The 22,423-nt window shown below is 42.5% G+C and overlaps 1 protein-coding gene across 4 annotated transcripts in view; it reads left to right on the top strand.

The window, feature by feature from the left end:
* Nucleotides 1-11,868, top strand: part of vti1a (vesicle transport through interaction with t-SNAREs 1A) — a 113,195-nt gene extending 101,327 nt beyond the window's left edge. For all 4 annotated transcript variants that reach the window (XM_004561297.4, XM_023153715.3, XM_004561296.4 and 1 more), the window contains one exon: nucleotides 10,328-11,868. In XM_004561297.4, the coding sequence (XP_004561354.1) occupies nucleotides 10,328-10,421 (94 nt within the window). In that variant the 3' untranslated portion in view covers nucleotides 10,422-11,868. The remainder of the gene's footprint in view (nucleotides 1-10,327) is intronic.
* The last annotated feature ends 10,555 nt before the right edge of the window (nucleotides 11,869-22,423 follow it).

The raw sequence follows: 22,423 nt of genomic DNA, 5'->3' as shown, positions 1-22,423 counted from the left end.
AATTTCCCATAGCATTCCATAGTGGACTTGTGATGTGCAGAAGGCTGCGAATGGAGATTGTTTGACTCGATGCACAGCTCATCATCAGCATTAAGTGGCCTTTCCACTTTTCCATAAACAAACAAGAAATACAAAAACTAAACGAAAATGTATCTCCGAGTGTTGGAAAATCAGCTAATTTTTTTGTCCCCAAGATTGAGCATGCGATTGTGTTTCTAAGCTCGTTTGACACCGTTTTCTAAAAAAAGAGTTCCCTTTAAATTCCCTTCAGAAATATAATGTTAAAAAGCTTCAGATTACCTCCCTCCCTCTATATCTGTGTCAAGCAGTGTGTATCCTCATGAGATCTCACAACTGGATTCAGTAAATATGGATTGCCTCTTTTATTTCCAAACGTCCCAAAGCAACCCAGATGCCCCTTGACTTTTGAACCGCGGTTCACAGAAAAGCAGAGGTGAAGCAGCAATCTGCATCTCTCATGGTGCCTCACGCCCACATTGTTTCTGAGACTGAGAGCGATACCACACGAGTTTACCTCCAACGGTGAAAAAAACCAGAAAAATAAAGAATTTGAAGGAGAATTCTTAGTCGATTAACTCGGGCTGTCATCATCCGCCCCTAAAAGTTCGTCTTCTCTTTCTGTTTCCCCCTATCATTTCCCAGTTTCTTCTCTTTTTTTTTTTTTTTATAGAAGATTGACCCTGCATGGCTGCAAGTAGCAGGGCTTCAGAGCCCAGAGTCTATTGATTGGGCCTCCAAAGCACTAAGCAAATGTAGCAAGAGAAACAAGTCAATAATGCTGTTACTGCAACAATCCCCGTCACACTAGTGGCTTCCCCCGCACACTCCAAATAGTTATTTTTCATGGGTTGGTGGTGAAGCACGCAATTATGAGAAAATCAGTGTCACTAAAAATTCTGGTTGTCCGCACTTTCTCGTCTTCTCCTTCTGTCTCCGTTTGAGTCTCTCTATAAACTTTTGTCTGTTCTGTCCGTTCGGGATATCGCTTTGCTTTTGTCTGTGACTTCATTCATGTAAAGACTGCTACACGAGTTTATTTTAATCCATTACTTGACTTCCCTTTCTCACATCTCCCAGGTCACTACCACCTCTATGTCTCTCTCAGCTTAGACATGGAGACCAGGGAAGCTAGTTTGCAAATTTAATGGAGCAGCATGGATTATTTAGACTGACTAAAGCCTCCCTTGTAGTGTCAAATAGGGGGTTGTGGGATGACATTAAACCCCTACTTTCTCTGTCTCCTTTTCTTTCTGGCTGCTGCCTTCTGGTTAAAGTGATCTGTACCTGCATGTCCAAACAACTCAAACCTGATGGTTCACATATTCTTTAATTGTTGTGTGTTATTTTACAGCAGTTTTCCAGACGCCCTCCTGTAGTTTTCAGATGTTTTACTCAACACTGCCTTGATGGGCAAGCATGTGCAACATTACTGTTGGCGGAGGGTTTTTGCACGCATGCATGTAGAGTCTGACACTGCAAACCTCTGCTTGCTCAGTTCTTTCATACCTGCAGGGTAGAGAAGGAGCCAGAGTGGCCTTAGGGTCAAAAGGTCAAGTTCAAGAAATGGCTCTTTCTCTCGTTGATCCGTGACTCTGAAATGAAATCCAGGCTTTGGCAGTCTGCTTTCGGCCCAAACTCACATGAAAACGTGACCTCTGACATTAAGATGCTAAGAGAAGTCACAGGTTCTTGTTGCTTTCTTTGCAATCAGGCTTGCTGCCGTCCTTAATAACTGGGATAGGTTGAAATAACTAAAAGTTCACTTTTCACTTTATTTACTAATTTCAGCCCAGTTCTTTAATCTATTCTCATAGAATGTGAATTTATTCTAGTATCCTTTAGTATAAGCCACTGCAAAGATATGTAGCTGCTTTAGCATGTGGACCACTCGTCACATTTTTATGCTTATAACTTGAGACAAGGAGACATAATAATAGAGATAATGATCCAAGCTGCATGTATAGAAACGAGCAGGCAGTACATGATTGCGACTTGGTCAGCCTTGGGTTTTTGTTTAGTGTTTTTTTACATTTGTATTAGAAAAAGCCAGCCCGTGTGGGTGTGTGTACTTGTATGCTGTTTGTGTGCGTGCTAGTGGGCAGTATCACACCATCATCTGAATCAGCAGAGAGACAGGATGCAAAGCTAAACCACACGGGACTTGAAGCAAATATTTGGAGAGTTGATTTGAAACGGCAAACAAACAACATGCGGAGGAGCTTCCTCACCAGTTAATAAAAAAGACTCAGACATAAACACTAATATCCTCATAGTTTCTTTGGTTGGGAATCCTAAACAGACTTTTAGGTTGTATTTTGAGTGAAATGCAGTTGACGGCACCTCACGACTTGAAGCTGTCGGGACAAGTTCTTGTAAAGATAAGAGCCCTGATTTTGATATGTTTAAAAAAAAATGCAGAGATAAGGAGATACTGGTTTTTGTTTTTTTTTTCTTCCGCAAGTTATCATAGCTCTGAATTACTGCTATAAACTCTGAAAATAGTTAGGTAGTAGGTCGGATTTCTCAGCATCAGCGTTGGTGTTACGTGTCAGGCCGTGGATGTATTACTCAGCTTCAGTGTTTTTTTTTTTCTGCAAAAGTAACAGGTTACGCTGGGAAAAAAATGAAAGTGAGCAGTTGTTCTCAAATGATTTATGTGCTTTAATGACATTTCAATACTGAACAAACAATAAAAATTTATGGACACCATAGTTTTGGAGGCCTGCAGCTCTAATGGCTAATGTTATGCCCTTTTTCATAGGGGCCAGTAATCGGATCTGCAGCTGGCCCCTGGCCTTCACAGAATGTATACAAGGGGGATTTTTGTGTTTTGGGAAATCTTAGCAGAAAGAAGAAATAGTGAGAAATGTGGGGCTATCACATCCATATCTTCTGCAATCTCCAAAAATACTTGCTGAATAAATAAAATATTTATTTTTTCATAATTAAAATGCAGACACGCGTTACTCTGCAAAGGTTTCAGCCACTGGACGTAGTCTGTGGAGGCTTCTAAAGCAGTGAGAAGATTCCTTTATTTAAAGCCTGAACCATGAAATTATTGACATTAAATTCTAATTTTGAGAAACTGGAGTTGATTGAACCGTATTAACCTTATTGAACCTTCTGACAAATTACCAAAAAAAGGAGATAGATATAAATTTGCATTTATGAGTTTTAATTTGTATATTTTTTGTTACAAGCAGCAGGAAATGTAAACCTCTCAAAAACTCATGTATCACATATGATCTACTTGTATTACATTTACACAAGAAATCATTTATTTTTATTACTTTTCTGTTCTTCCTGGGCAAATTTCACTTTCATTTGAGAACTCAAATTACAGTTTAGTAGTTTTCTTCTTTTATTGTTTTAAATGCCATTTATTGCTACCATGATGTTTATATCTCAGTCTTTTTCTTTTCGCTTCTAAGGCTATGTTCAGACCGAACCTAAAGTGACGTTTTTGCACGGTGAAATTGCGTTAGTAGTTTACGCAAAGACTGGTAATAACGCAAATACACACCCACGCGAGTTGGAAATGTCTCAACCTGGAGGCAAAATTTGCTCCACTTTGAAAGCTCGATTTGACTTCACTTCTGCAGAAAAAGATTGCTCGCAGAAAAGTGAGTAGAATAGTTTGACTTCCTGCTAAGTTCTAAAAATATGTTATTAATCGATTCCAGCTGTCGGGTTTACTTTAGAAGCAAGTATTTCTCTCGTTGGTTATTTGGGGTAAATATGCAGCATGTGGGCTACGAAATGGTCCAAAAACACTCCAGCGATTGAACACATACAAAAACCAAATTTGCCACTATGCTGCTCTGACAACCAGCTAGTTAAGATGAGCCATTTTCCATATTAATCAAGTAATAAAAATACAGTTGTATGAGTCAGAAAACAAATGGCTCTGATTACGGCAGCCGTGTGGAGTATACATACACAGTTTGGAAATGTGGGCTGTCGGCGTCGTCCTGTTGACTATAAACCAGCGACTTCACAAACACACGGGGCAAAAGAAAAACAACTTGGACTTGGAAATTTGAGTTAAGAAAAAGTAGGTGAGGGGAAAATAAGCAATATAAGAACTGAATATGAGCAAGGGGACAAAAAAAAGAGGACACAGCGATAGAACAAAATAGAAGGAGGGGGAGGATGGAGATGAGAGCGGTAAGACAGAGGAGGGTGAGGGTTCGCGCAAGGGAATGATCTGTGTATGTTTGGAGCTCAGAAAAGCCACCTGTACATCACAACCGGATGAGGAGAAGCTGTAGCAGCTACCCGAGATTGCTGCCGGCAAAAGAAGTTCTTAAAAATTCCAGACACAGTTGCAATATACTCTCTCTTCCTCTTCTCACCCACTCTGTGTCTTTCCCATTTCCCTCTCCATCTCCCTCATTTCTCTCGATCCTCTTTTTCATCTTCCCCACACTCACATACTCTTGCATACTCGCCTCCCACTCTAAATTTACTCCTTCTTTCTCCCTCCCTCCTCTTTTCTTCCTCCTTCTCTCTCCTTCAGTCGTTTTCTGCCCTCCCTTTCTTCCATCTTGCACCATTTTTTTTCAGGAGAGAACTGGGTCCCAGTGTAGGCTGCTGCTGGCCAGGGTTGTTAGCCACCAAATAAAAAATGGATGAACTTCTAGGGCCCCGGTGCTGTTCTCCTGCATCTAGTTGGTGGAAAGAGAGGGAGTAAATTGGAGACGGAGAAAGGGAGAGAGAGAGAGAATCAGGCTGACATGAAATACCTTGCTCAGAAGACGTCTTCCAGAAACCTGACCGTCTTTAATGTCAGTTTTTTCTCAGTTGAGGGGAAAAAAAATTGTTTTTGTTAGTACAGGTCAAAAAAAGGTCTGCAGCTCTTTCGGGGATCGATGATCTCAACAAATAAATATATTTATATAAACTGTGAAACTTGTTACATTATAAGTGAAAATCTCTCAGTTTGTGAATTATATGCTGTTTTCCTTTGATTTAGATTTAAATTACATTGAACGTCTCTCAGGTTTGGATGGCTGACTGGATGAAATGAGGCATTTGAAGACATAATTTTTTTAAATCTAGGCTGTTCATGCTAATGCGCTTATCTTTACAGTTCAGTGAGCATTTGAGTGTTAAGGTGTGGAGCAAGTTCCTAAATATTGTTTCTGTTTTTAAGTAATGTCAGTAAACAGCTTCCAGTTAGGAGCAAACTCCAGCTGTGCGTGCTTATTTCTAATAATCAGCATGTCTCTCAGACACCCCCGTGGGGGTGATAGGCTAAACATACGTGGTGGGATCAGATCTCTCCAACAAGCAGGTCAGCTTATTATCCCCGCACAGCAACGTGAACCTGATCCAGGTGTTCTGACTTGTTCCTCCTCATCTCATTTGCGATTGAAACATTGCACGTTTTTCCCGCCTTCTCTCAACCTATATTGTTTGCAGGCCAGGCTCAACCTTTTGTTTTTGTCGTGTGTGTGTGTGTGTGTGTGTGTGTGTGTGTGTGTGTGTGTGTGTGTGTGTGTGTGTGTGTGTGTGTGTGTGTGTGATGTGGCCGGTTTAAGTTTGAGCCCCAGACCGAGAGCAGCTGTGTGTATGTGTGTGTGAGCAAGCGTGTGTGCCTCCACAATGAAACATTTATTCGTATTAGTTTGTGATAACAAGTCGAGGCATTACTTAGGACTTACCCCCACCAGCATTTCACCTCCGTGTCCATCACTCAAACCATTTGTGAGCACATTGATCCTTCGCCCCCCCCCCCCCCAATCCCCTCCTCCTCTCCCATGCTGTATATTCCCAGGGTTTGTTGGAAGGAGAGCCAGAATGGCTCAGACAGCAATTGATTTTTATTTTATTGGTCTACTAGTGGAAAGAGGTGGGATAGGGGAGGGCCTGAGAGATGCAACTCCGCAGCTAAGTTTGCTCTTAGTGGGCTGTGTGTGTGTGTGTGTGTGTGTGTGTGTGTCTCCAGGTGGGATGGGCCTATCCGCTTATGTCTGTCTCACAGAGAATGTTTTTGTTTTGGGGTAGGGGCTGTTGTCTTTCCGTCTGTCTGAAGGTTGTGTGTGTGTGTGTGTGTGTGTGTGTGTGTGTGTGTGTGTGTGTGTGTGTGTGTGTGTGTTCATGTCCAGCCACCTCTGTGAGCCATCAAAAGCTGCATGTCTGTGTTCACATGTGTCAGACACACACACACATGCGTGTGTCATTTAAGGTATTGGGGGAATCTGAGGTGCTGATGGAGCTGGCACTAGGGACTTGGACCTCAACACACACACACATAGCTGAGGTGTATCCCGGTGCTCATTAAAGCTGGTAATAAGGCTGTGCTGCTGGAAAAGGAGGGGAAAAAACAGGGAAAGGAAGAGAGGGAGGGAGGAAGAGGGTGGGAAGGGAGAAAAAGGAAAAAAAAAAAAGGGAGATTTTAAATTTTAATAACACTGGTACGATTTTGTAAATCTTTCCTGACAGAAAAGTCCTCATTATTTTCATCTGTCTCCGAGGAGCCTCTCCAGCTTTGCCTCCCCGGGTAAACGGACCTTTCGCGCTCTCCCTCTTTCTCCTCTTTCTCTCCACCTCTCTATTGCTTTTTCCACACTTTCTGTCTTTCAGCTGCTTTGTTGTCTGTTTCCGATCTTTGTGACTCTCTCTCTCTCTCTCTCTGAATATTTCAGCCTCTCTTAGATTAGTGCTGTAAATCTGTTTATTTCCTTTTAGTAAGGTGTTAGCTGACTGGCTGTCTGCGATGAAGGAACATAAGGAGCCAATAGCATTTCCAGTACTATGTGCTGTGATTGGCTGACATTTTAGTTAGAGTTACTGTTGGTCTGTTTTCGTGAGAGTGTTTCTTTTTTCCCCCCCACCGTACCGGGGCACCGACACAGGAAAATACTTGAGGATCATAGTATCAGGTATCAAACTCACTGTGTGTAGGAGTGTGCATATGTGGGTCAGCAGATACACCCTTGTACCTGCGGTCTTTGCGTCACTCACACATCCCCAAATCCTTCCCTCCACTTACACGCACACACACACACACACACTCCTAGCCCCCCTCCACCTCTATGTCAAGTGTCAAAACTGGAAGATGGATCCGGTTTGATAAGTTCTGTTCTGTCTGGCCACGTGTCAGGGCGGGATCAACTATATAGCAGAGGAAAACCATGTTCTTCACTCTCCTACCTCCCAGTTTTGGGGATTTTTTTTTTTACTTCTCTTTTTTGGGAGTATTGGGGTGTGGATATTTTTAGGGTAGGTTTTATTGTAGTTGTTTCTGGTAGCTTTAGTACCTTATTTGACTTGTTAGCTTATTATAAAAGGAAAAAAAAACAAAGAAAAAAATAGGTTGACGTATGAAATTTCATCAGTTTGTGTGTTTTTGTTTCAAATGGATGAAGAATAATTTCCCCATCCTCTGTAAAATGTAACCAAGTAGTCATTTTCCAGCCTTCTTAGGTCTGCAGTGGTTAAAAGAGTGTGATGGCTGACTTTCATGTCCCACTGCTCATATGTCAGTGGGGAAAACTGTGGCTCTTTACAGTGTCACAGACACTATTTTTCAAACAGTTTTCAACATCAGTGAAGTGATTTATGACGGCACCTCCACACACTAATTCCTCCAATCTGTCTAGCTAGATCTGTGTGTATGTGTGTGTGTGTGCGGCCCCCCTTCAGGTCATCTGGTCTAAATTGACCTTTGGTCGTAAGCTTTGCAGGATCTTCTCGGTCTGTGTGAACTATTGCAAGCATTAAAGTAAAGATGTACTGTTTATGGCTCCCCCTCCAAGTTTCTGATTGGCTGCCTCTTGCAAACAGAAGCACCTGAGGTTAAAATATTGGGAATATCCCTGCTCTATGACATCAGAAAGATTTGAGTGGGAAAAAACTTGCCTAAAACCAAATATTGAGAGCAGTGTGATGCCCGAGCTTTTAGCTTTCACATGTGCTGACCTAATTATTTGAAACTTTGACCATGTTTCATATAAGCGTGCACTATTTCATTAGTGTGTGTGTGTGTGTGTGTGTGTGTGTGTGTGTGTGTGTGTGTGTGTGTGTGTCAGAAAAAGAGGAAAAAGCATTAACATTTTTGGACGGGCCACTCCTAAAATTTATATCCATCTTCTCTTTAAAGGTTGGAGTTGCCATATGTGCTGCTTTACATTTATACTTCCAAGACACGTTTTGTTAGATTGGTGCACAGAGGATCAGTTAAGGTCAAAATAATGCATTTTTAAAAAAAAGATGTGTCCCCAGAGGGGGGAGGGAAAAAAACTTCTTAAACCGCAGCACTGTCATATTCCTTACTGCTTTGAACATTTAAGTGTTTGAAGTTATTCCACGTTGTTTGCTACCAAATCAGACTCCTTTAATAAATGCCGTTTTAACAGAATTGAACCCCCCTCCACGAGGCTAAAACTAACTTTATGTTCATTTCTCCACTGCAAGCCTCTACTAGCCCCCCCCCCCCCCCCCCCCTCCCTTTTTTTTTCTTCTTTTCACCCCAGCTGAAAAATTAGCACAACACAAAGCGAGCTGGCTTCTTCTAACACACTGCCACAGATACACACACACACACACACACACACACACATACAAGCGCCTCCTCTGGGTATTTGACTGGGATAAATAATCATTGTAAATAATGAATGTCAATTAATAGGGGGAGACGTGTCCTTGCTAAGCATGCTCTGATTAGTGTTTCACTGGGATCTCTTCCCCCAGCTGGCTTCAGCCAATCATGTCAGCCTCATCCAAAACACCAGAATAAAACTGGCCTATCACAACATATGATATCATCTAATACTGCCTCAGCTTATAGGCATATGGCAAATATAGTATTATCTGTCACTATTCTTTTTACAATTTTTTTTACCTCAGCAGTGAGGTAAAAAATGCCACGTGTGGGTGTGTGTGGGGTGGGGGAGGGATACCATAGCTGTTGCTTATGTTGTTCGGGACATGGTTTGCTATAAACAATATGACAGTGTCATAATAATGTATGCATTTATTCAAGGATAAACTGTCTACTTATAAAGCAGTGCTGCTTACACACAGTAGTTGTAATGAGCTCTCTGGTGTTAGCGAGAGCATTACAGCATGTCAGAGAAGTGTCCTATTACTGGAAAGAAGTTCATGGCGATTGGTTATATATTGTTTTTAGTTTGTAACAGTATCCTCTGAATCTCATATAAAGCAGTTGATAAAATTTGTTGTTATGCGGCCGAGAGTCTTTTTGCAAAAGGAAATACAAAGATGTAAAGCATCAAAGCTTGTCTGTGGGATTTTTGTCATCCTTCCCTTCAATAGCTTCATCAGTTCTGCGCTTTAAGCTAAGCAAACGGTCGAGACTTTTGCCAGGCGGGCTGGTGGACCAGAGGGAGGCCGCGAGCTCGACTGGTGTGTCAGCTCAGACGTGGAGTTTAGAGGGTAGCTGGGTGACTGAGCAACCAGCCAGCGCCCTCCCCTCCCTCGGTGATAAATGGCCACAGCATGGGCTATTCATCTCCTGCTTAGAGAAGTGGACAGTGCCCCCCTGCTCGGCCTCTCCTCCACCCCTCCACATGTCAGCAAATGTGATAATTCTCTCATTTGTCAGGAGCAGTGGAGGGTTTGGAATCCGTGTGTGTGTGTCTGAGTGAGTGCATGTGTGCTGATGCAAACTCTGGAGAATTTGGGGGACACATGCTAGATAAGTTGCTCACTTACCAGATGCCTTGCTCTGCACATCTTCACTCCATTCCTCATCTGGTACTTTTGTGATTTTTTTATTTATTTATTTATTTATTTATTTTTGGGGGGGGGGGGGGTTTCAAAGCCCCCACTCCCCCACACCAACTTTACTTCGGTCACAGTGGGAAAATTTAAATGAGCAAATGAGTGAGTCGTTTTATGGCAAATTCCATCAGTAATTCAGCGATTTTTTTTTTTTTTTATTACCTTCAGGAAACTACTGAGCCACTTTTTCCACTTTATTGTGCAAATAAAGTTTAAGAGCCTGTCAGCTATTTGTGTGCGTGTGTGTATATGTTTGCATGTCATGCTTGTTTATAAGTGTGTTGGTCTCTTTTGCATTTGTATGTTCATGTCTGTACACAAATCAGCGTTGTTGTTTTTTACAGAGGGTACACATATGTAAGCAAATCACTCTTATCACGATTGTTTTATCCAGTCACGCTGTGGTTTTATGACGTGTGCCAGCGAGTGTATAGCGATTTAAAAACCAAGCGTTCAGACCTCATGGTAACAATTAAACAGTATCAGGCTCCAGTTGACTTTTCTCCGTAGACCCGCGAACCTTTTCCTAATCCTTCTCTGTTCTTTCTCTCTGCAGGATCATCCAGAATCGGGTCCTGGTCTTCATCCTCGGAGCCATCATCCTCCTCACCATCATCCTGGCCATCTATTTTAATGTGCGAGGCCACTGATCTCCCCTGTACGCACATGCATATATACACACACACACACTCCCTCCCCCTAAACGCAAATACACACACACTCTCTTGTGATTAATAGCGACAAAAGCGTTGTTCTGCTGTAATTAGGACAAATGGTCCCCATGAATCACTATTTCCAAAGCCTGACAGCAAGCTTTTTTTTTTTTTTTTACCATTTCTCACTCCTTTTTTTTGTTTGCAGTTTCTTTCCCTTTTTTCTCCCATTCTCCTTCTTCCCTTTTACTCTCTTTTTCTCTTTCACTTTCTTCTCCTTCCCCCCTCCTCCTCTGCCTGTCAGGCTCGTTCTTACATCTCCAGGGACTAGAACTGGGTGAGATGTTTTTATAATAGTTAATATTTTTCATGGTGTCGTCCTCAGCGTGGTTTGCAACCTGGTCATTTTTTTTCTTGTGTAACTTAATGGAGGGCTTTTTCTGTAGTGTAGGTGGGTTTGGTGTTATTCAGGGTGTGGGGATGCATGAAAGGCAGAGAGAAACCGAAGTTCTACACACATCTGTGGGTTTGCACATGTGCATGCATGAGTGACAGTCATGGATGGGGGCCCGCACTGCGTTTCTTATTGACACCAACAGTAGGCACACATACTGTATTAGCTTCTGTAACTAAATGATTCAGCTGTTCTTCTCCCCACCAATCACCCTACCCCTGCACAGCTCAGAGGACAGTGCCTTCAGTTTAGATATGCTGTTCACACTCCTGCTTTAAAAGGCTCAGCAGAGCCCAAAATAGACAAGTGGCGCTGCCTTGAAAAGAGAGGATGCACGCAAAAAGGTTGAGGTTAGTTCAGCTTGTGTTCATTGAATCAAGGTGAAAGTATTTTGGGTTGTTTGTTTTTTTTTCATTATTAGGAGGAAACTGGTTGCAGTTTTTGTTTTCAGGAGCAAAAAAGTGGTTATTTTAGAGAATTTAGAGATTGAAGAATATTAAATAAAAATTGCTCTTTTAATGGATTTTAATGCAAAAGAGACCTGACCTCAGCCTCCGTGAGTACAGCACAGAAACAAAGAGAAATGCTTCAAATGACATTGTAACCACATCTGGGACATCAACCCTTCCCAAATACATACTACATTAACTGATTCCCAAATATAAGCGTCATACTGTATGTACTAACATTGAAATGGACATCATGTATAGTGTTTTTGCTCTTACTAAGTGACTCTCTTGCTATTTATTTATAAATGTAGAGTTTCCATTCAGATTTCTGTGTTGGAAGTGTATATTTTTGTGATGTTGAAATTATTCAGAATTAACATTAATCACATGTTTGTTTCTTCTTGATTTGTGGTGGTTCTCTGATGCAGACTGTACACCAGGACCAACTGAAATATGTGTATTTCTAGTCTTTCATCTTAAAGGCTTTTTTTTTTTTCTTGATTTCTTTCTTCTATAAATGGATCTAGCTTGTTTAAAAATTTGTACTTTTTGTTCTTTATTTTCTATGTAATCTTCGGAGGTGTGAGATGGGACCCTTGTTTCTGTGTTTGTGATGATGTGATGCATCTGCAGGTGTTTGAAAAAAAGGCGTGCTTGAGTTTACCGGCGTTTAATTCTTCGGGGGGAAAGCCATTCTTTGGGGACGGCGTTTGAAAAATCTAAATTTAAGAGCATATTTGGATCATTTTTAATTTTATTTTTGTTTGGAGGGGGGGGGGGGGCTAATGCTAATGCAAGCCACAAGCTCGCACACGCATGGAAACACACACTGGTGCGCGCGCGTATGTCTCTTGTGGTTGGTGTTCCCAGTGAGGGCATTTGCTATTCTGTTTCAGGGTCATAGTCTTCATTTTTGAAGATGCGGGGGAGTCCCCATCCCACCATCCCACCCCACCCTCCCCCACCCCGTGCTATCGTCCACCATTTCACAGGCCCTCACCAGCCGCGGCGCCGTGGTCTGCTTCAAAGCCTCAAATTAATGGCCAACAAAATAGTGTGTCTCTGACCGTCCCATGCGGGGCCGACCCACTAAGAGTTATCATTAAAGTGAAGCAATAATGAAAAAAACGAAGGAAGGAAGGAAAAAAGAAGAAGAAGAGCCGGGGAAGGAAGCGAACGAGGAAGCGCGGAGGTAGGGGGTGCTGAGGGGGGGGTTAAATCCCAGGCAGTTTGACAACAAACCTCATCTGGTAATGACCCTCAGTGATTGTGGTTTTACCCAGTCAGCGTGCACAGTGTGTGTCTGTGCGTGTCTGCATGTTCAGCCTACCTATGTGCTGATGTGCTCTCTCTGTCTCTCCTGCCCCCCTCCCTCCTTCTCTCTACCTCTCCTGCCACCTTTTCCTCCTCCTCCCTGTCCTCCCCTCCCTTCCCTCCCCTCCCAGCCTGTCAGATGAGCGGAGCGGTAGCTAGCGAGTGAGCGGTGGAAGGCAGCGTGGCGGCGGCTTCTATTTGAAGTTGTAATGGTGTCAAAAAGTCAGGGCTGACTGACAGACGTCAGTCCCACAGGGCCTCATTAAAAACAGACCCACTTGACAAGGAAATAATTGAGCGCCGGCGACAACTCGGGGGCCCCTCCGCGTTTTTAGATGTTTTTATTTTCTTTTCATTATTAGCGCCGAGCTATTATGTTCATTAAGAAATGGCATTAAAACAAGTTTTTTTCTTCTTCTTTTTTTTTTTAAAATACGGGCGAGGGAGGGAGCAGGGAAGGAAGACAGGATGCATGGAGGTGGGAGATAACGATTTGTTTAGAGCCCCGGTTCTGTTTTATTATTTAAACAGGAGCGCTGTCATGTGATACCTTGGCAGACGTTGGCTATCATCTCTCCCTTCTTTCTCCTTTCCTCCCTCTCTTTCTTTCCCCCCCTCCTTCTCTCCTCTGTACTCATCCCTTACTTTTCCCCAAGCTTTTATCTTCCCCTCCTCGGTCCGTCTCCATCTCTTTCTCCACCTGCTCTCTCTATCCCCTTTTCTTTCTCTCCCCGTTGAGCGGCGGGTGTCATTGGAATATGAACTAGATTATTCATCAGTGCCCCCACCACCCACTACCACCCCACGCCCCACTACCACTCCCTCCAATCGCTGATTTGGTTTTCGACAAGCGTCTCACCGCAGAAGGCTGAGGATGAAAACTTGTCAAAAATAGGTTATATCTTATTCCAAGGGGCAACAATAGCAGCAGGTACAGACACCATTTAATATTTAATTTAGGCGGGTGGTAACCCTCCTTAAGTGACTGGAGCTGCGTCTTCCATACAAACGCCAGGAGAAAAGGAGGGGTGGGTGAGCAAGAGGGGAGAGCAATTAATTATTTGATGTCTGAAAAGTGATTTTTGAAGCTCTCGCTGCCTTCTCCTGTTTGCCAGGGGGGGAAAAAAGGGATCGAGTCTTTGGGTGTCCCGGTTCGCTTTCCACACACGTTCCTTATCTTGGTCGCCCCCCCGAGAGCCGAAACATTTCCACTCGTATCACGTTACATCCACATGATAATTGTTCATATAGTAAAAGGTTTTCAGTCTCTTTATGTTATCAGTGGAAATTATGAAATCTTCTACCACCACCATCTTTGCGACATCTCGCTAACGTTCCCAGTCATTCCTATCTTCACCGGTCCTCTCTATCCTCTCTACGTGGTTTTACATAGAAATTATAAAAGGAAGGTTCCTCAACAAGGAACCTGTGTGATGCACCAACCATTGCAAAAGCCCGATGTTTGTCAGCCATTTAAGACGACAAGGGATTGTGACAAGCGTCGTTTGAGCTGCCTGTCCCCCCAGCGGAGGGCGGGCCTTAAACGGCACAAACAGCGCCAGTGGTGGGATCGCAACAGGAGGGTGGGCGCTTCGTCTTCAGGAGTGTCCACGATGCTGTCACCCACTGCACACGCAGACACAGACACACACAAACACACATTCATGTACATTGAGAGAGGCCCAGCAATAACAGCTAGCCAAGAAAAAGAAGAATGGGGGGGGGGAATCACAATGGCACTGTTTGAGGAGTACAATGAATATTCTTCTGTTTGATTCAGCAGACGTGGACGCATATGCGCACGCACACACACTGCTGCACGTATGATCCCAATAAAGACAGGCACACACGCTCTAGTGTGGAGCTGTTAGAAGAGGAGCCATGGTCTCCATTTGTACATGCCACCAGTTCCAGCAGAATGGCTTTCTTTCTCTCATCAGCCCATTATCTATCTGTTTTTTCGCCCCATCAGCGCTGTCAACCGTTTTATTAGTGTTTGTGCTCACAATGAAATGACAAAGGCCCCCATTATTTGAGGAAGTCGCAGGGGCCGCAGCCATACATGCATGCACGGATGTCCGTGTGCTCGTGGCCAGTGTTAAGAGGTGATGCCGAATCGTCCACATGCGCATGTATCCGTCTCGAGTTATCGCGTTCCCTTCAGTTCAGCCAATTGAGACTCCGGGCTGATCCTGACTTGTGAAGCTGACTTTTTTTTTGTGATCTCTGTCAGTGTCTGTGTTTGACATCTGTGATTAAAGCGGCTCTGGATCTTTGTAACCTAGATGCTGTGTCGTAACTTGCACACAAACACTTGGTGGGGTCTCCGACTGACTCCGCGGGAACGAGTAAGGAGGTACGAGAAAAACAAGAGCTGACATTTACAAACCGAATGTGGCGCTGTGTGCTTCCTTTCGTATTTTAAAGGTGAAGCAAGCCGTGTGCTGAAAATCCTCTTAAGACATTGTGTCGTGGAGGAAACAGAGATGCAGAGCCAGACCAGCTTTCCCCCACCACCACCAGACCCTATCCCTGCCTCCTTACTCTTCCTTCCCTCTATCTCCATCACATCTTTCCCGGTAGAAACACAACCTTTGAACTGAAATTAACACTTTCCACTACAAAGACAGCGGTAATCTTCAACGTCATTTGCATGACAATGAGGTTATGTAGATAATAGAGCTGTCAGTGGATCTTTTTCCCCCCACTTTTTATTCTTTTGGTCCCTTTAACTGCCTCATCAGTATGCTACAATGTGTCCAAGCAGATATTTTATGACATGCTGGAGATTTTTCTATTTATATTTTTTGTTAAATGGATTTCTATCATTGCAATTGAGCAGTGAGAATGAGCGCATTCTGTGACTGCTGCGCGTTTGTCTTGTATGGTTTCTCCTGTGTTGCCGTCCATTTTAAAAAGACAAATGATAGAAAGAGAAAGAACATAAAAGGAGAAAAGTGGGAATGAGTGCAAAGCAGCCCAGGTTGCCTGGGAGGCACTCAGTGGCCTGGACGTTCTGAAAGAGGAGGGTTTAGTTGAGCTCGCCCTTGTACAGTAATTTACTTTGCATATGGTGTCTTAGCAGACACGATTCTAAATTTCCAACTGGGAGGCATCAGTGGAGGAATCACTGTCTTCAAAAGACGGCCTGCCAGTCACGCTCCTCCCGTAGCTAGAGATCTGAGCGTGCGGTGATAACCCGCGACATCTTTCTGGAAAAACGAGGAGTCGATCAGCTTTGATGGAGCACATCCGCCATGACAGGCTACTGAGGAGCTCGCTAATGAACTGGGGAAGGGGGGTGGGCATCGCTTAGGGTAAGAGCACAGAGGAGAAGGGTAGTTGAGTGGGGAATGGATGGATTGATGGATGGAGAAGGTGTACTTGATAGTTATGAGGTAGCCTCTGCTTTAAGATATTCAGGTAGATGGAAGAGTGCCCAGGTTAGAGAAAAACAGCTATGTGTTTGTTGAGGAGAAACAACCCCCACTCCACTACTTACATCAGCTCGTTACCCCTCCAGCACCAAAGGGTGGGGAGGTTTTTGTGGTTGTTTTGGGGTAAATATTCATGAGAAGGTACCCAATCCCAGATCTCTCCAGCCAGTTTTTTCCATCTATTCCAGAAAGTTTGAGTCTTTTGAATGGGGGCTACCACCTATTTGTGTGCTGGGGATCAAGTGCAATAATCCTCAACCTCTACACAGGTAAGGGTCATTGGGCATGGCAGATATGCACAATGCGTGGCCATTTTTAGTCGGTGAATGAAAAACATTTAGATTTTACGCAAAAGTTCTTCACGTACTTTTAATCAGTAGTATAAGTAAATAAGCTAGAACTATTTTATAATAAGTGTTACAGTACTGAGCAAAAGTCTGGAGCCACGCCTTATTTCTTTATACTTGACTTTTAAATGGCCAGACTTTCTTGTAGTTTTTAAAGGGGTCATGAATAACAGTGGAATAATCATAAGCATAAAAAGGAAGTTAACTCAAGGGATAAACCAGACAACTTAGCAAAGACCAATGTTAAAGTGTATCTTTAGGCACTTTGTTAGTAGCAGCCTATCTCAAAGCACGTAATTTGTTTCCAATTGACAAAAAATACAGGAGACAAAATAGTAGTTTTGTACTAACAAGGTGATTCCTAAAGAGCTATTAGCTGAAAACCTGGCATAGCTCAGCATGGTGTGCAGTGTGTCAGTAATACAATTTGAGATAACTGGAGAAGTGGTGGACAATAGAAGAAATGGTAGGTGTGGGGAAAAAAACTCTACAGCTGATGGACAGAATCTGAAAGTCATGTCCTTGAGAAATAGGAATAAATCCAGCAAAGACCTCACACAGGACCAGAAGATGCATCTGACCAGTTGATCCATCTACTGTTTGCTGAAGCCTCACCAGAAATGGTCTCAGTGGAAGGGTCACTTTCAAGAAGCTGTTCCTAAGAAAGGTAAATGGGGAGAAAGGGCTGAGTTATGCCAAATTACACAAGAACTGGATTGAAAATGAGTGGCAAGAGGTCTTATGGAGTCATTAATCTATATTATAAATTACTAATTCAAATCATTGTTAATACTATCAAAGACTCACCCTATGGGCATTTGTTTGTTAGTTTTTTGGAGATCAGCTACTACACATAATCTATGTAATTATTATTTATTTGAGTGTTATTTAAATCATTCTCAAAAACTATATAGATGTTGAGAATACTGGTAGCCTAGGCAGTTTTTATAGTAAGTTTTGTCAAGATTGATTAACTTCTCTGAGAAAAAATGGGGGACTCATCTAAATGCTACAATAATTATAAGATGTTTTGAAGACGTCAAGAGAACTACAACAGTAAGTCTACAGCCATCTGTAGAACACTGTGGAGGCTCTGTCATGGTTTGGAGCTGCATTTCAGCCAGAAGTGTTGGGGATGATGTCAAAGTTGATAAAGTACCAACACATTTTGATTTACCATGAAATACTAACTAGAAAGCATCTGTAGTTTTCTCTGGTCCCCTCCCCAATCAGACCAGGAGTGACATGTTTAGCCGCATGTTCTCCTTAAATTGCTGGCTGTCTGAGTGGTGTCCCAGAAACGATGTGGGCTTCATAGATAATTGGCAAACCTTCTGGAGGAAACCTGGTCTTGTTAGGAGAGACGGCATCCATCCCACTTTGGATGGAGCAGCTCTCATTTCTAGAAATATGGACAAATTTATTAAACCCCCCAAAATATGACTATCCAGAGTTGGGACCAGGAAGCAGAGTTGCAGTCTTACACGCTTCTCTCCTCCTGCTACCCCCCCAAAAACCCATCTCCATAGAGACTGTGTCAGCTTCCAAAAAGACAAAAAACAAACTAAAAACCAGCAACAAACAACTTAAACATAAACAATCACAAAGAAAGAACAATACAGTATCCACATCTGAACCAAAGAGTAAAACAGTGAAATGTGGATTATTAAATATTAGGTCTCTCTCCTCCAAGTCTCTGTTAGTACATGACTTAATAATTGATCAACAAATTGATTTACTCTGCCTTACAGAAACCTGGTTGCAGCAGGATGATTATGTTAGTTTAAATGAATCAACACCCCCGAGTCATTCTAACTACCAGAAATCTCGAAGCACAGGCCGAGGGGGCGGTGTGGCAGCAATTTTTCACACCAGCCTATTAATTAATGAAAGACCAAGACAGACTTTTAATTCATTTGAAAGCCTGATGCTTAACATTTCCACCCCAGCTGTGAAACTCAGAAACCAGTCTTACTTGTTATCATCTATCGTCCACCTGGGCCTTACACAGAGTTTCTGTCTGATTTCTCAGACTTTATATCTAATTTAGTTCTGAGCTCAGATAAAATAATTATTGTGGGTGATTTTAACATCCATGTAGATGCTAAAAATGACAGCCTCAACATGTCATTTAATCTGTTATTTGACTCAATTGGCTTCTCTCAAAATGTAAAAGAACCCACCCACCACTTTAATCACACTCTAGATCTTGTTTTAACATATGGCATCGAACCTGAACATTTAACAGTGTTTCCTGAAAACCCTCTCCTGTCTGATCATTTCCTGATAACATTTACTTTTACAATAATTGATTACACAGCGGTGAAGAGTAGACTTTATCAAAGTAGATGTCTTTCTGAAAGCGCTGTAACTAAGTTTAAGAATATAATCCACCCACTGTTATCATCTTCAATGCCCTGTACCAACACAGAGCAGAGCAGCTATCTGAACGCTACCCCAACAGAGGTCGATTATCTTGTTAATAATTTCACCTCCTCACTACGTACGACTCTGGATACTGTAGCTCCTGTGAAAACTAAGGCCTCAAATCAGAAGTACCTGACTCCGTGGTATAATTCTGAAACACGTACCCTAAAGCAGATGACTCGTAATCTGGAGAGGAAATGGCGTGTCACAAATCTAGAGGATCATCATTTAGCCTGGAGAAATAGTTTGCTGCTTTATAAGAAAGCCCTCCGCAAAGCCAGAACATCTTACTATTCATCACTGATTGAAGAAAATAAGAACAACCCCAGGTTTCTCTTCAGCACTGTAGCCAGGCTGACAAAAAGTCAGAGCTCTTTTGAGCCAACCATCCCTTTAACGTTAACTAGTAATGACTTCATGAACTTCTTCACAAATAAAATGTTTATCATTAGAGAAAAAATTACCAGTAATCATCCCACAGATGTAATATTATCTACAGCTACTCTTAGTATCATTGATGTTAAGTTAGACTCTTTGTCTCTAATTGATCTTTCTGAGTTAACTTCAATAATTACTTCCTCCAAGCCATCAACGTGTCTTTTAGACTCCATTCCTACAAAACTGCTCAAAGAAGTCCTGCCATTAATTAATTCTTCGATCTTAAATATGATCAACCTATCTCTAATAATCGGCTATGTACCACAGGCCTTCAAGCTGGCTGTAGTTAAACCTTTACTCAAAAAGCCATCTCTAGACCCAGCAGTCTTAGCTAATTATAGGCCAATCTCCAACCTTCCTTTCATATCAAAAATCCTTGAAAGAGTAGTTGTCAAACAGCTAACAGATCATCTGCAGAGGAATGGTTTATTTGAAGAGTTTCAGTCAGGTTTCAGAGCTCAGCACAGCACAGAAACAGCTTTAGTGAAGGTTACAAATGATCTTCTTATGGCCTCTGACAGTGGACTCATCTCTGTGCTTGTCCTGCTAGACCTCAGTGCAGCGTTCGATACTGTTGATCATAATATCCTATTAGAGCGATTAGAACATGCTGTAGGTATTACAGGTACTGCACTGCAGTGGTTTGTATCATATCTATCTAATAGACTCCAATTCGTGCATGTAAATGGAGAGTCCTCTTCACACACTGAGGTTAATTATGGAGTTCCACAGGGTTCAGTGCTAGGACCAATTCTGTTTACATTATACATGCTTCCCTTAGGCAGTATCATTAGAAGACATAGCATACATTTTCACTGCTATGCAGATGACACCCAGCTCTATCTGTCCATGAAGCCAGATAACACACCCCAATTAGTTAAACTGCAGGAATGTCTTAAAGACATAAAGACCTGGATGGCCGCTAACTTTCTGCTTCTTAATTCAGATAAAACTGAGGTTATTGTACTCGGCCCTGAAAATCTTAGAAATATGGTATCTAATCAGATTCTTACTCTGGATGGCATTACCTTGGCCTCCAGTAACGCGGTGAGGAACCTTGGAGTCATTTTTGACCAGGACATGTCCTTCAACGCACATATTAAACAAATATGTAAGACTGTGTTCTTCCGTTTGCGCAACATCTCTAAAATTAGAAATATCCTGTCTCAGAGTGACGCTGAAAAACTAGTTCATGCATTTATTACTTCCAGGCTGGACTACTGTAATTCATTATTATCAGGATGTCCAAAAAACTCACTGAAAAGCCTTCAGCTAATCCAAAATGCTGCAGCAAGAGTCCTGACAGGGACTAGAAAGAGAGAGCATATTTCTCCTGTTTTGGCTTCCCTTCATTGGCTTCCTGTTAAATCCAGAATTGAATTCAAAATCCTGCTCCTCACATACAAGGTCTTAAATAATCAGGCCCCATCTTATCTTAATGACCTTGTAGTACCATATCACCCTATTAGAGCGCTCCGCTCTCGCTCTGCAGGCTTACTTGTTGTTCCTAGAGTATTTAAAAGTAGAATGGGAGGGAGAGCCTTCAGTTTTCAGGCCCCTCTTCTGTGGAACCAGCTTCCAGTTTGGATTCGGGAGACAGACACTATCTCTACTTTTAAGATTAGGCTTAAAACTTTCCTTTTTTCTAAAGCATATAGTTAGGGCTGGACCAGGTGACCCTGAATCCTCCCTTTGTTATGCTGCAATAGATGTAGGCTGCCAGGGGATTCCCATGATGCATTGAGTTTTTCCTTTCCAGTCACCTTTCTCACTCACTATGTATTAACAGACCTCTCTGCATTGAATCATATCTGTTATTAACCTCTGTCTCTCTTCCACAGCATGTCTTTATCCTGTCTTCCTTCTCTCACCCCAACCGGTCGCAGCAGATGGCCGCCCCTCCCTGAGCCTGGTTCTCCCGGAGGTTTCTTCCTGTTAAAAGGGAGTTTTTCCTTCCCACTGTCGCCAAAGTGCTTGCTCATAGGGGGTCATATGATTGTTGGGTTTTTCTCTGTATCTATGAAGCGCCTTGAGGCGACTTTTGTTGTGATTTGGCGCTATATAAATAAAATTGAATTGAATTGAATTGATTGGCAACAGCTTAATTTTTCAGCATGACAATTATCCCAAACTTACTGATAATGTAGTTAAAGCATACCTGGATTGAACCCCCACCACCCCACCACACAAACACACACCCTGAACTTTAACATTATTGAAGCAGTGTGGGATCATTTAGCAGCGAACAGAACAAAAGGAAGCCAACATCCAGAGTGGACAAAGTAGTCAAACCAAATATTGACTTCCAAGCTTGTTAGAGTTAAACAAACTTTGTCTTTGCCTTATATACACTTTATTTACACGTACGTTTCAATAAATCACCTCACCTATTTCCCATTTTCCTAGCAAAATATGCAAAAATGAAAGATGGCTCAAGACTTTTGCACAGCACTGCAAGTGATAACACTGTTTATAGGCATTTACCACTCACCCTGCACAATATGAACCAGGCCTTCCTTCACCTTTATGCTGTTCTCAACACAAACAGCCTTGCAGACAGGCTTACTCTTCACACACACACACACACACACACACACACACACACACACACACACACACACACACACACACACACTCTCGCTTAGTTTTACACACAAACACACACCGCTCTATTGAGACATATGGATGTGGCAACAAAATGCACAACTTTTTGTTCATCTCAAGGACTTGTGAGGGCCCAAGTGAACTGAGAGGCCATATTGATTTTCCCTCTTTTCATGCTGTGACTCGGGGATTACCCATTTTCTCATTCATTTTTAAAGACAACTCGTGAGAGTCTTCCTTCCCTTTTTCCTCTCTGTTTTTTTCCTTTTTCCCCCCACTTCCCCTTCCCCTTCTCGCCATCGTACATACGCACACACCCACCTGCGCAGCCGGTCGTACCCACCCCTTTTCCACAACCACAAGTCCCTCCTTGACCCTGAAAATTGTAATTCAGCCATAGATCACAGCTGCTGATTATTAGGGCTTACAAAAGCAGTTAAATAAAATATGTCGAAATCATCCAATCCCAGAGGCCACGGCAGAAATTCTAATCAGGTGAGAGAAAGGGGAAGGAGTCAGCAGGGGGATT

Source organism: Maylandia zebra, linkage group LG8, assembly GCF_041146795.1.
Source record: "Maylandia zebra isolate NMK-2024a linkage group LG8, Mzebra_GT3a, whole genome shotgun sequence".
Lineage (NCBI taxonomy): Eukaryota > Metazoa > Chordata > Actinopteri > Cichliformes > Cichlidae > Maylandia > Maylandia zebra.
The sequence above is the reverse complement of the archived record's forward strand: the minus strand, read 5'-3'. Positions and strand labels throughout refer to the sequence as shown.